The following is a 12,968-nucleotide window of genomic DNA, read 5'->3' as shown; positions in this document are numbered from 1 at the left end:
CACTTACCAGAGGTATGCAATGACCCCCACGGGCCTGCGGAGAGGAGAGCACAGTTACTGCACATCATGAACTCTCCAGGGGGCAGTGCCTGCTGGCATAGCAGGGAGCCCACCGACCATCCCAGGGCCACCCTTACCAAATGTCTGTGACACTGGAGACAGGGGTCTGGTTGACGATCTCAGGGCCCACAAACTCAGGGGTGCCATACTTGCAGTACTGCGGTTCCTCAGGCGTCAGCTCCTGCGCATTTCCGAAGTCGCAGATCCGCACCTGCTCACTGCTCAAATCCGCCATCATGAGGTTTTCTGGCTACAGGACAGTGCAGAGCAGAGGGGAGCTTGGCAGGATGCGGGGACTTTCCCCAGGGAAGGAATGTTCCCTGTCATCAGGACCAAGCACCCACTGTGCACCAGGAGCCTTTCCTGCAGGAGTAGACATCTCAAACTGTAACACCCACACTCACTTTGATGTCCAGGTGCAGGACGCTGTGCTGGTGCAGGTAGCAGATCCCTTCCAGGATCTGCCGCATGTAGGACCGGACCTGTAAGAGATGGTGTGGAGAGAATGGGCACCCTGAGAATGGGTCAGCCCCACACTGGCCCTGTGCAGAGGAGGGTGTGGGCTGTATACTTAGTAGCCTGATACAATGAGCATTGCACGTCTCTAGGATGGGGCAGATCCCAGTGTCCCCAGGATCCCTTCTTTCCCCATCACTTTGCCCCCACAGCATTTACCCACCTCCGACTCACACACTGAGGGCTTCCTCACCATCCTATCCAGCAGCTCTTCCTCTGCACAGCTGGGCCCCAGTCAAGGAGAACAGAAATTCCATGCTCCATAGTGCCTTGCACCTCTCCACCAGCTCTACCTACCCATTGCCCACAAAAGCCTTCCCTCATTCCCTGTGTTGCACAGTCCTGGAGCAGCACCTAGAGGATACAGCTCCATGACCATGATGACAGCATTCTTCTTCTCAAAGGCATCATGGAAGAAGACTATGCGCTCATGGTCCAGCTGTGAGAGAATGTGCAGCTCCCGCCGTGCTGACTGCTTGGCCTTCATCCTCCCAGGGATGAACTTGGCGGCAAAGTCCAGCCGGCTGCTCTTTTCTGTAACCCTCCGCAGATACGAGAAAGCCCCCCTGCAATGCAACAGTAGGGGCAAGGGGGCTAAGAAGGTGGGTTAGCAGGAGGCACCCATTCCCCAAGCAGCTGATGCAGGCATCCACTCTATAGGGAGCTGCCCACGGCCTTGGCAGCTTGTCATGACCATCCACAGAGAGACCAAAAGCCTGGCTTTTCTCTGGCCACCCCAGCTCCCCACCCTAAGCTGGTACTGGAGCATCCCTTGACACCTGAAAGCAGTCCCTGCACACCCAGGATCTGGCATACTATGGTGCTCAATTCCCCATGTTAGAGCCCCAGGGCAACCCTGTCCCTGCAGTGCCTAGCATGCCCCATAATGGCCAGCAGACATGTACCTCCCGATCTCCTCATGCACATCATAGTAGTCAGTCAGGCGGCGTGCTTTGTGCAGTGCATCCTCCTCCATGGTGGCATCAACACTGGGCTGAGCTGCGGGAAGGAAAAGTGCTGGCATTGGGCAAGCCAGTCACCCAGGCTCTAACCTCCAGGGCTGGAGCACCAGTCAGCCATACCTGCTTGCACCAGCAGCTCCGCTTTGCAGGAGACCTCCCCAGCCAGGTTCTTGGCCGTGCAGGTGTAGACACCACTGTCAGGCTCAGCAGCACCCAGCACCACCAGTGAGCACTCGTTGTCCTCATATACAAAGCTCAGGTGGCTGCTCTCCTCCAGCAGCTCCCCATCCTGGGGGTGGCAAGGGTGTTGGGGGCATCCTGTCCCATCTCTGACCAGCTCCCACCACCCTTTCCCCATGGTTAGGGCTTGGAGCACATCCTGCATCACCAGGGTTGAACACAACCCCAAAGCCCCAGTGCAGCAAGCCAGGTGAGGCAGTGAAGTGTGCGGGTTTGGTGAGTCTGTGGGTCAGGAAGTTGGGGACTCCCAGCCCACCTTGTACCACATGATGTCTGGCAGCGGTTTCCCCTCCACCACTACGGCGAAGCGTGGTGTCTCCCCTTCTTGGGCATCGATGTCCTCCATGATGGTCTCAAAGCGTGGTGCCTCTGCCAAAAGACACGGCATGGGGCACCATGGGGCAGTGTCACTACCTTGCCAGTGGCAGGGAGCATATGGCTGTGGCGCACTGGAAGGAAGTGCCAGCTCATGGTGTAGGGGCATGGAGCAACATGGGGCAATGCCACCCCAATGCAGATGGCAGTGGGACATTGCAGGGCAGGCCACCTATGGCATGTGACTGTGGCACCATGGGGCAGTTTCCCATTGGTGTGGGATGCTGTGAGACAGTGCCACTCACAGCACACAGACTTGGGGTACTGTGGTACTACATCTCCCATTACATATGGATGTGGAGTACTGTGGGGCAGGGCCACCCATCACAACTCTGTGGGGCATTGTGGAGGTGTTCCCTATGGCTCTTGGCACTGGGGGCAGTGCCTCCCAACTATACACAGGGATGGGATGCCCACCCTGCAGCAGTGCCATCCATAGCACATGGCTGAGGGACAGACACCATGGGACACTGCCTCCCCATGCACATGGTCATGGGGCACATGGGACACTTCTGCCCAGATCAGACATGAGTATGGGACACCAGGCAGCGGTATTAACACCTGGTTCATGGTTTCTCAACCCCGTGGGTCATTGCCACCCTATAACAGTGGCATCCTCATATGAGTGTGGAGCATTGAGGACCAATGTCATGCTATGGGGCAGTGCTCCGATGGCATATGGGCATAGGGCACCCATGGAGCAGTTCCACCCTGCAGGGCAGTACCCTCTCTCTGCTATATGGTTCTGGAGCACTGTAGGGTGATGCCACCCCCTGGCAGAGGAACACAGCCCCTCAGTGCAAGGACACCTACCTGCAAGGCAGAGGCGGAGGGTGCAGTGGGCAGTGCCATGGCAGTTGCTCACCTCGCAGTCCAGCAGCCCTGCAGCCCCCTGGCCCACATGCAGCAGCCGCAGGCAGTGCTGGTCATCATCCGGCATTGTCACCTCGTACGGGCCTTGCAGCTCACCCAGCACCTGCCCACCCCTGCAGGCACACCAGCTGCCACATGACAGCTCCATAAGCAGTCCCAGACCCACTGCCCCACTGATCCCACCCCACAGCCCCATTTCCCACTCTGCAGCCCCCACAAACTGCTCACATCTCATTGCTAGCTCTGCCTCCTGAATGGCTCTTGCTCCTTAAAACCCCACAGACAGCACCCCTCAACCCACCACCCCCCAGCTCTGCACAGACCTGAACATCACCCTTGTGTGCATCCCCCAGTCCAGGGAAGGAGCCCCTCACACATACACAGACTCTGTGGGCTGCATAGGGAACTGGTAGGAAAGCCCTGTTTATGCATCCCATGGGGTGATGCTGGGCCATGTCCTACCTCTTCCAGGTGACAGTGGCCTCCACATGGTTGATGGTGATGGTGATGGAGGCTGGCTGGCCCTCCACCACATACACAACATCTGGCTTGTCCAGGATGACCGGGGCCTCCTCCAGGTAGGGACCTGTTACAAGCATTGTCACCACCCCTGTAGACTCCATGCTGCCCACCCCTGGGCAGCTAACCATCTGACAAGGGATAGAGACCTTCACCCCAGATACCCAACCCCTCCCCACTGCCCTTCTCACCCCGGTCCAGGAGCTGCACTGGCCCCACAGGTGGGGAGGGCTTGCTGTTGGTCTTGGGGGTGGCAGTGATGACACGGAAGAGGTACTGGGCACCCTTGGTCAGCCCGTGCACTGTGTAAGTGGTGTCCTGCACACCTGTCACCAGCATCACCCACTGCATCGTGCCCAGCACTTGCATTTGCACCACGTAGGTCACAGAGTTGGGGTCTGCAGGGGAAGAGAGTCAGTGCAGAGCCCCCAGCACTGGGCTAGCCCATGTGCCCCATCATGGCATTGCCTACACGCCCCATCATGGCATTTCCCACCTCAAGCCCCCTCACCTATGGCAGGGTCCAGCCACTTGGGTTTATTCCAGGTCAGTGTGATGGCTCTTCCAGTCACTGAGGCCATGGTGGGGGGCCCATCTGGGGGGGTTGGCACCACATCTGCATGGAGAGATGGGCAGGGATGTGAGTATGGCCACTGCCCCAGCTCCTCAGTGCATCTACCTTACACCCTGGAGGATGCTGGCTGAAGGGATGGTTGAGGCTAGCAATTCTCCCTGGTTCCCTGGTGGGGGGTCAGCCTGGCAGGCCCTGTGGGTCTGGTGCTGCCAGCAAGCCCCACGTGGGACCTGAGAATCCAAGGATGGGTCCTGACCCCACAATATGAGAACTGCACTGCTGGCCCCACAGTCCATCCAAACTGAACTGTCCTGTGATCCTGCCCCCAAGGACCTCACAACTGCACAGGGGCATAGCCTGTCAGAGTCACATCAAGAGGCTGCACATCCTCAGTGGTGTCTGCTGCTGCTTACCAGTGACATAGAGGTGTGCATAGCATGTGGCCTTCCCCACTTTGTTGGCGATGACACTTTTATAGACACCAGCATGTGCATGGCTGACAGCCGTGAACACCAGACGATGGATGTCCTTATCTGGTGGGGAACAGGAGGACACAGGTAAGACTTCTCCAGCGAAGGGGCACAGACCTCTCCTCCCTGCCTCATGGGGCATAGATATCTGGGGGAGTAATGTCTTCTCCTGGGGTGTTCCCCCTGCTTCCACCCCAGGTCAAGGGACCCCAGTGGACAGGGAGGGCAGTGGGGAGTCCTACACTGCATCATCTTGCGATCATCGGTGCTGTCAATGCGGGAGCCATTGTGGTACCAGGTGATGGAGGGGTAGGGCAACCCGGCCACCTGACACTCCAGCACAGCCTCCTTTGACTCCACCACGTCCAGGTTGTTCAGTGGCTTCAGGAAGTCAGGCATGGTGAAGCATTCTGTCTCAGTCTCCAGCTGTTCTGGCTCCTCTGGGATGGATGGCATCTTCTCCAGCTTGGAGCTGCAAGAACCCACACATGCTCATGATGGAAGGATGCTGCACCTTGCCCAGCCCTGACCCCAGACTTTGCATATCTCCAGTCCGTTGTATCCCAAGTCCCAGAGAAGAGCAAGCAGAGGGAAGCATATTCAGGAGATCACCCAACTCTTACATCTGGGAGGCAGCAGATGGCCGTGGCTCCTCCACGTAGAGCTCTGCAGAGCACTCCACATGGCCATGGATGTTTCTGGCAGTTGCCTTGTACTGCCCCTCGTCCTCGCTGCCCACATGCACAATGATCAGCGAGTGCAGCCCTCCATCCTGCTGAATCCGCATGTTCTCCCCCTCCTGCACTGGCAGGCCTGGACAGACACAGATATCAGCATCAGCATGCCTTCAGCCCCAGCCAGGTGACAGCCCTGAAGGAGATGTCTCCCTGCAGGGCCTTTGGAAAGTTCTCTGGGCTTGGGGGTTACCAAAGTGAGCCCAGGTGACTGTCGGGGGGGGTGTCCCACTGATCATGCAGTCAAAACGCGCTGTTCGCCCTTCCACCACATCCACGTTCTCCAGCTTGCGGGTGAAAAGTGGCTGCACAGAGGGTTGCACTGTCAGCCGGGCGCTGCAGGTCAGCTCATCTGTGAGGAAAGCAGGCAGAGGTGAGCCCCTGCAGCTCATACCTGTGCAGGGCAGAAGGCAGACTGCAACCCCTTAGCTGCAAGCCAGCAGCCAGTGTGTCTGTGACTGAGCATACCCTGTGCCTGGTGGGGGCTGAGCCCAGGTGTGCAGGGTCCCAGGCTCTGTCCCGGTGCAGGGCAGAGGTGTAAAAGTGTGTACCAAGATCCCCATGCCCAGGGCTATGGGACTGCTGGCAGCAGGTGATTCTTTCCTCCTTGCACAGCAGTACAGGTGCCAACACTAAGGTGAGGTTGGAGGATGCCCTGTCATCTCCATAGGGCAAAAGGTCACAGCTTGCCTAACCCCTTTGGGACAAGGCAGTGATGCTTAAGTAGGCAGTGCCACCACACACAGCACCCAGGGGTAGCATGGAGACATGTGCAGGTTGGATGCTTCAGGTGAGGGATTTTGCAGCAAGGACCACTTTGTAATGATAGTGTCATCACCCACCCTGGGCAGGGATGGGCAACACCATGCTCAGGCCTAGACTCACCTCCCTGAGCCCAAAACTGCTGCTGCCCTCAAAACCCCAGAAGCATACAGCCTTCTTCATGGAGGAGTGCACAGACAGCAACTGCAGAGTGCAAGGAATGCTGCTGCCCACTGCACTCCCCACAACCCAGCGGCCCAGGTGGGCTGGAGAGTGGCCTCTGTGAGGGACAGAGGCTATGGCAGCTCAGTGGGGTGGAACAGAGCTGCAGGGCTTGGAGTGCTGGAGCCCAAGGACTGATGCACACCAGGTCTCCCAGCTGGAGAAATCTCCCCAGCACCCAGGGCAGCAACCACTCCCTATTCCCCTGTCCCCCACCTCCAGCACTCCCACCTACATCTCAGGGAACCAGAGCCCTGAGCCTGGGGCAAGGGGGTCTATCCACTCCCCTAGGGCTAAGGCCTGAGTGAGATCCCTTCTGGCAATCTGCATGTCCACCCCTTACCTTTGGCAGTGCTGAGCTTGCAGGTGTAGATTCCACTGTCGTCCTCGTGCACAGAGGTGAGCAGCAGCTTGCACTTGCGCCCGTCAAAATGCATCTTGCATTTCAGCAGGGCAGGCTGGAGCAGCCGGCCCCGAGACAGCCAGTCCACATCCATGTCTGGTGGACCGGCCACCAAGCACTCAAAGATCGCCAGCTCCCCCGCCCCGACCACCAAGTCCTGCAGGGGAACCACGATGGCCAAGGACTGGCACTCAGGGCGAGCTGCCCAGGGAGGAGGGAGAACGAGAGAGAGGGAGAGAGAGAGAGAGACAGAGAGAGAGAGAGAGAGAGAGACGCATCTCAGCAACTGAAAAGCAACCATGAGAAGTGGCAGGGATGGAGTGGGGGTACATGCAGGGCAGGGCTTCATGCAGGGAGGCGGTCTGATGCAGCAGCCAGGGAATGCAGCAGGGAAGGGTGAGAAGGGAGGCAAGATGTGGAAAGCAGAGCTGAGCCAGGGAGGGGACTGGGCGTGAAGGGAGGTGTTCATGCCAGGAACACACCACACAGCGCTTTACCAAACAGATTTTATTAGAGCTACAAAAGAAAAGGGTCATAGCCTTGCAGCCCACCCCCCTGTCAAGCCCCCTCCCTGGAGAGAAGAGACCCAGAACCATGGGATGCTCTGAGTGGACCCAAGCCCTAGGGCTACAAGAGACATCTCTTGGTGGCCAAGCTGGCACCTGAGTGGACACTGTGAAGCCAAAAGGGCTGATGCTCTCCCTCCCCAGGTGCTCTTCTGTGGGGTCCCTGGGGTCTCCTGCCTCCCATGCTCCAAGGTGACCATCACAAGAGCTGCCACCACACTGCAGCCCCTTCCCTACAGCCCTGGGCAGCATGGCAGCGGCCATGGGCTCAGTTCCCCGCTCCCCTTCCCTGGGCAGCAAGAGAGAGGCAGCAGGACATGCAGACAGGGACAAACAGATGGAGCAAGAGACAAGACAGCATCATATGGGCACTCTGACCCAGCTGAGGGGGTGCCTGCCGCTCCCCTGCTGCTCCCCCCCCCCTGCCTCAGTTACGCCTGCCCCGGCCATCCGGCAAGCCCCTGCCCGCAGTTGAGGGCCCGCATGTCCCCACGGTGCATCCAGGACGAGGCAGCAGATGGAGAAGGAGGTAATAACACAAGGTGAGGTCCACTGCCTAAGAGGTGTCCAACTAAGAGCCCTGCAGCTGCAGCTCTGAGAGATGCACCCCCTTATCGTACTCCCCCTGCATACAGACAAAAACGGCAGTCAGCAAGCAGAAGGGTTAGTGCAGCAGCAACAGGACTGGCACGGACACACATGCCAGCACCGACACGAGGGGTGCAGGTGGGCAAGTCATGGAGCCATCTGCTGAGTCCTCCAAGAGGGTCCAGAGCTTGGGCCATCACCCCTGCAGCCCAGCTCCTGCTAGCAATGGGATGTGGGGACAGCTTCTGCTCCCACTCCATGCCATCGCACTTTGCTGTAGAGGCTGGGAGCATAATCCTGTCAGAGTACAAGCAATGCAGCCAAGGCCAGGGTGGGATTGGCACAGCCCAGGGGGGCTCAGGCAGCTATCAGCAGGGAGGGCTGGGGCAAGCAGGTCACACACAGCAAGGGGCAAGAGGAGGGAGGCAGCATCACTCGTCCCCATAGGCTCTTTCCCTGGCCCAGGGGATACCAATCTGGCTGTCAGCCTTGACCCCACCCCCCACTCAAAATTGTACACATACTTTGGGGTCCTAGGAGGAGCACAACAGGACTGGCGAGAGACAGTAAGGAATTGGGGCTGGACAGCCAAGTCCCATGCATATGGGACGTTGCTAGAAATGGGCAGGGAGGGACCCAAGCAAGCTGCCCTGTGCCTGGCACATAGGTGCAGGCAACCTGGGGCACAGAGGAGAAAGCTGTAGGGCAGGGGGGTACATGTACCCTAAAGAGCCACTGAGGGCACCCACCCCCAGCAGTGGGGGGATGTAGGGTGAAGGTGGGCTGTGGGGAGCAGCAGCATCTGGATCAGATCAGCGGAGGCTTTGGCACAGCAGGGCAGTGGGACCCCGGGCCTTGTGGCTGCACATTTGGATGGGACACCTGAGCAGCCTGCTTTCTGCTGCAGGGCCAGCCTCTGAAGACAGCCCCAGGCACGCAGCTCTACATCCCTGTTCCCCACCTATGCTGCCACTGGGCAGGCTGGCACCACGGACAGGGGTCTTCACTGGTTGTTCCCCACACAGCTCATGCAGGGCACTGGAGCCAGCTGGCCCCTTGAGTCAGTGGGGGACACAGTCAGGGAGTTTTACCTCTGACCTCCAGCTTGGCCTCGCACTGCTTGGTGCCATACTCGTTGACTGCCTTGCAGGTGTAGAAGCCAGTGTCAGTGTGCTCTGCTGCCAGGATGTGCAGTGTGAAGAGCCCCCGCACTCCCTCTGTCTCCTCCACATGGTGTCGGCGGCCATACTTCACCGGCTGCCGGTTCCTCAGCCTGCTCAGGAGACAGACAGAGTCACGCCTGGCCCTGCACAGCCAGCTGTCCCCAAAAACCCCTCTCCACCCCCAACTCTGCTCAGGATACTCCAAGGTAAATGTCTCCAAATAAAGAGGTCACTGTGCCTCTCCCTTTCTTCCCTGCCCACCTGTGACCCTAGAAAGCAGCAGGACTCACCAGTAAATGATGGGCTTGGGCTCCCCACGGACACGAACACTCATGCTGACATCCTGCCCCTCCAGCACCGACTGGTCTGACAGGGATATCTGGGGAAACAAGGGTGAGGGAGCAGCAAGCACCTACATGCACACAGGGCCATGCACCCTCACCACTGCATCCAGGGTTGTGTGTCCCCCATCACGACAGGAATACCAGGGATCTGGTGGAGTAGAGCCTGCCCAGATGCTGGGAGCACCCCAGATCAGATCAAGGGGTAGGAAGACCTGACCCTGCACCTCCTGGCACCGAGGACCTCAGTGCTTCAGTCACATGGCACTACTCCCCCTCTTCCAGGTCCCGGGGGAGTTGTTGTCTCACCTCAAAGGAAGGTGCAGCCTTGAAGGTGGTCTCCGGGGAGCCATGGGCAGCCCCATGCTCAGTTCTTGGCTGCAACTTCATGGCCGGTTGGTGTTGGGGGGTTCCAGACTCAGGGAACTCTTCCAGAGGGCTCAGGTACTCCTCATCCGACGTGATGGGACTGGACTGGCCGAGGGTAGGGGGCAAGTTCCCATGCCGCTCCACGACGGGGGCTAGCACAGGAGACGCTGGATAAGGAGCTGGCAGCAGCCGGAGCTGGGTAGGCGTGTCAGGGCACCCCTCCCCACTACCCTGAACCACAGGGGTGGACAGCCACCCCTTCGGCACATCGCGGCTCGGCAGTGGCCGGCAGCGAAGGGGTGCGAGTGAGCAGCACTTCGTGGGACGATAAGGGGACGCGATATTCCGCAAGGCGACAGCAGGGCTCAAGTGGCTCTTACGCAGCAACCCGCGTTCTCATCCTTAAGCCGTCCAGATTCCCGGGATGGCTGTCCCTGCCCGGGCCGGCACGGCTGAAGGTGACATTGGCAGCTGCGCTCCCCCACAGCCCGCCCTCCCGCCGGCTCGCTCCACGGGGGCCGGGGTGGGGGACTCGCGGGGTGCGGTATATGTGCAGGGGCCGGGAGCGCGGGGACGGGGTGTAGGGAAAGACAATCGGCGAGCTGCTCGGGAGACCGGCAGAGCCCAGCCGCGGCCATGGGGGTGCCAGCCGCCGCAGCGCCTTCAACCTCCCCTTTCCCCGAGCCGGAGGAGGCGGGCGACCTGACCGGTGCTGGCCGAGAGCTGTGCCCCGCGCGCCCCCGCCATGTCCGCAAGCAGCTGCCCAGCAGAAATTTGGGAGCCCGAGGCCGACCCCGACTCCCCCCGCGTCTGCACCCCCGCACCCCCTCGCGAAGCACTCCGCACTCACCGGGGCTCCGCCAGCCCCGCGAGCCCACCCGCGCCGCACTGCCGAGCCGCCACAGGCGCCACTGCCGGGGTCGGCGCCGGGCACCTCCAGCCCGCAGCGCCGCCGGCCCGCTGAGTCCTCCCCGCCCCAGCGCTGGCCGGCCCCCGGGGCTGGGCCAGCAGCGCGGGGGAGGGCCCGCGGCGGGCCGGGGTCTGCTGGGGCCCTTGCCGACCCGCCACCGCTGTGCCCGTACGGCCCCGCCCGGCCGCGGCTGCCGCTGGGTGTGCAGACCCGTCGCACCACTGAGTGGGGGGACGTTTGGGTGCTTCCAGCCCTTGGGGTAGCTCTGAGCCTCCCCCTGCTGCCCAGAGACACTCCCAGGATGGGAAGGGCTTTGGGGTTGCAGGGAGACAGGTGCCCCCACAGCCAGTGAGTGGCATGGGGGGCAGGTGAGGTACCCCCTGGCTAACAGCTTGGTGGACAGGCAGGGTATCCCTACAACTAATAGCTTGTGGGGCAGGGGTCTCCCTACAGCTACCAGAGTGGAGGACAGGGGTATGGCCACAATTTGCAGGTTGGGGACCAGGCTGGAGTATCCCTATGGTTCACATGCTGGAAGTTGTAGGGCAGGCTGGATTACCCCTCCCTGGCTAGCGGGATACAGGGCAGGTGTGGGGGTGGCTGGACACTGGGCTACTTGCTGTGTGCGGGGGATGCTCACAGCCTGACCCCGCTCCACCCACAGCGGAATCCTTCCATGGCTGCCGGGAGCACGTCAGCTGCTTTGGTTCAGACAGAGCCTTGTAGGGTAAGGAAGCCGGTTTCTTCCCAGTGGCAGCAGCGGCCGAGCTGGCAGACAGCCTGCCGAGGCGCCAGCCCTTGCTCCCTGCCTCTCTTCTCTCCTTGCCTCCCTCTTTCCTCCCTGCCTCCCTCCATCCGCCGGCCGCGGCACTCACCGGGCCGCACGCTGAGGATGGCACTGCAGCAGGTGGCCCCCATCTCGTTGGCCGCGGTGACAGTGTACAGCCCGGCGTCGGCCACCCGGGCGCTCCGTACCAGCAGCGTGTGGCGCTCGCCCTCCACCTTGATGGGGCGCGTCGTGCTGCTCCGCAGCGGGACTCCGTCCTTCCTCCAGGACACTGCCGGCAGAGATGGGGATCATGTGTGGCCAGGAGAGCTTGAGTTCATCGGGGGTCTGCGCAGGGTCCCAGAGACCAGGCGCATCCCCCGCCTGGCCTGAGGACCTATTTGCCACAGGGTGCAGCTCCGAGACCCCACGGCCCATGACGGTGCTGGTCCCCTTCTGCTTCCTGGCGTCCGCCTGCCCTCCAGTGGAGACTGAAAGAGGGAATCAAAGCGGCTTCCCTTGTGGCCGGCTTTGGCGATTGCTACCGGCTCTGGATGCCCAGCTGCCCCTGCCCACGTCCTGGCTACAGGGTGCCGGAATTCCATCATCCCTGAGCTTCTGCCCCCGGGAAACTACCTGAGCTGTCCCAACAGCAGCCCAGAGTACCACTGAATCATAGAATGATTGGGATTGGAAGGCACCTTGATGATCATCCAGTTCGAACACCCCCAACCCCGCCACAGGCAGGACTGCCACTCATTAGATCAGTTTGCATCACCGGTCCCTGCCTGCACAGAGCTGAGCAGCTCTTTTCCCACTTTCTCAACAGCCCAGCACAGCACAGGGCAGACAGCAGGCACCCTGCCCTCTGCACCCTGTCCTGCCAGGTGGTGCCCCAGCACTTCACTTCTGTCTGCGGGTAGGTAGGACAGAAGGGGTGCTCCCAGTGTTGGCACATCACCTTCCCTGATACCCAGCTCAGGGCTGGGTTTCCTACTCACACAGTGCAGGTGGGACATGGACATGCAGAGAGCCCCTCCGTCACACTCGGACTCCTGACCCCCAGCCCCAGTGTTGCTCACCTTCTGGCTGGGGGTTGGCTGTGACAATGCACTTGAGCAGCACCTCTGCCCCCACGACCACTGCCATGTCCTGGATGGGGATCTCAAAGATGGGGGCTTCCAGGGGGTCTTCACCCGCTGAGACGTAGGAGTCGTCTGAGGACTCTGCATAGAGAGAGAGATGAGCACCGTGGCTGTAAGTGGGGTGGATGAGTGGATCATGTGCCACGCCAGGCTGCATACAGGCAGAGCAGGGGTCTTGCAACCCTCTGCCAATCCCTTCCACCATGTGCCCTACACTCTTGCTGTGGCATTAGCAGGTACCCAGGCCATGCAGTGGAGAAAAAGGCCACATCAGGGGCCACCATAGCACAGAGCAGGCAGCAGGACAAGGCAGGGAACCACGGGGCAGGAAGTGTACAGGCTGTTGTACATCCCTATAGAGCATAAGAGATGAGGTGACCATAAGGTGTGGAAGGAGGAGGGTTGTAAGG

The 12,968-nt window shown here is 60.5% G+C and overlaps 1 protein-coding gene across 1 annotated transcript in view; it reads right to left on the bottom strand.

Moving 5' to 3' along the window:
• Positions 1–12,968, bottom strand: part of SPEG (striated muscle enriched protein kinase) — a 30,182-nt gene that overhangs the window by 8,739 nt on the left and 8,475 nt on the right. The window contains exons 7-28 of the mRNA XM_071562879.1: positions 12,496–12,639; positions 11,523–11,705; positions 9,678–9,889; positions 9,318–9,406; positions 8,956–9,137; positions 6,651–6,911; positions 5,517–5,675; positions 5,213–5,402; positions 4,832–5,061; positions 4,533–4,652; positions 4,057–4,161; positions 3,737–3,943; positions 3,489–3,612; positions 2,967–3,139; positions 2,035–2,147; positions 1,659–1,827; positions 1,482–1,575; positions 942–1,142; positions 740–800; positions 465–542; positions 138–310; positions 8–34 (exon numbers count right to left, since the gene is read on the bottom strand). Coding sequence (XP_071418980.1) covers positions 8–34; positions 138–310; positions 465–542; positions 740–800; positions 942–1,142; positions 1,482–1,575; positions 1,659–1,827; positions 2,035–2,147; positions 2,967–3,139; positions 3,489–3,612; positions 3,737–3,943; positions 4,057–4,161; positions 4,533–4,652; positions 4,832–5,061; positions 5,213–5,402; positions 5,517–5,675; positions 6,651–6,911; positions 8,956–9,137; positions 9,318–9,406; positions 9,678–9,889; positions 11,523–11,705; positions 12,496–12,639 — 3,295 coding nt within the window. The remainder of the gene's footprint in view (positions 1–7; positions 35–137; positions 311–464; positions 543–739; positions 801–941; positions 1,143–1,481; positions 1,576–1,658; positions 1,828–2,034; positions 2,148–2,966; positions 3,140–3,488; positions 3,613–3,736; positions 3,944–4,056; positions 4,162–4,532; positions 4,653–4,831; positions 5,062–5,212; positions 5,403–5,516; positions 5,676–6,650; positions 6,912–8,955; positions 9,138–9,317; positions 9,407–9,677; positions 9,890–11,522; positions 11,706–12,495; positions 12,640–12,968) is intronic.

Source organism: Pithys albifrons, chromosome 8, assembly GCF_047495875.1.
Source record: "Pithys albifrons albifrons isolate INPA30051 chromosome 8, PitAlb_v1, whole genome shotgun sequence".
NCBI classification, from domain to species: Eukaryota; Metazoa; Chordata; class Aves; order Passeriformes; family Thamnophilidae; genus Pithys; species Pithys albifrons.
This window is presented reverse-complemented; position numbering and strand designations above follow the sequence as displayed.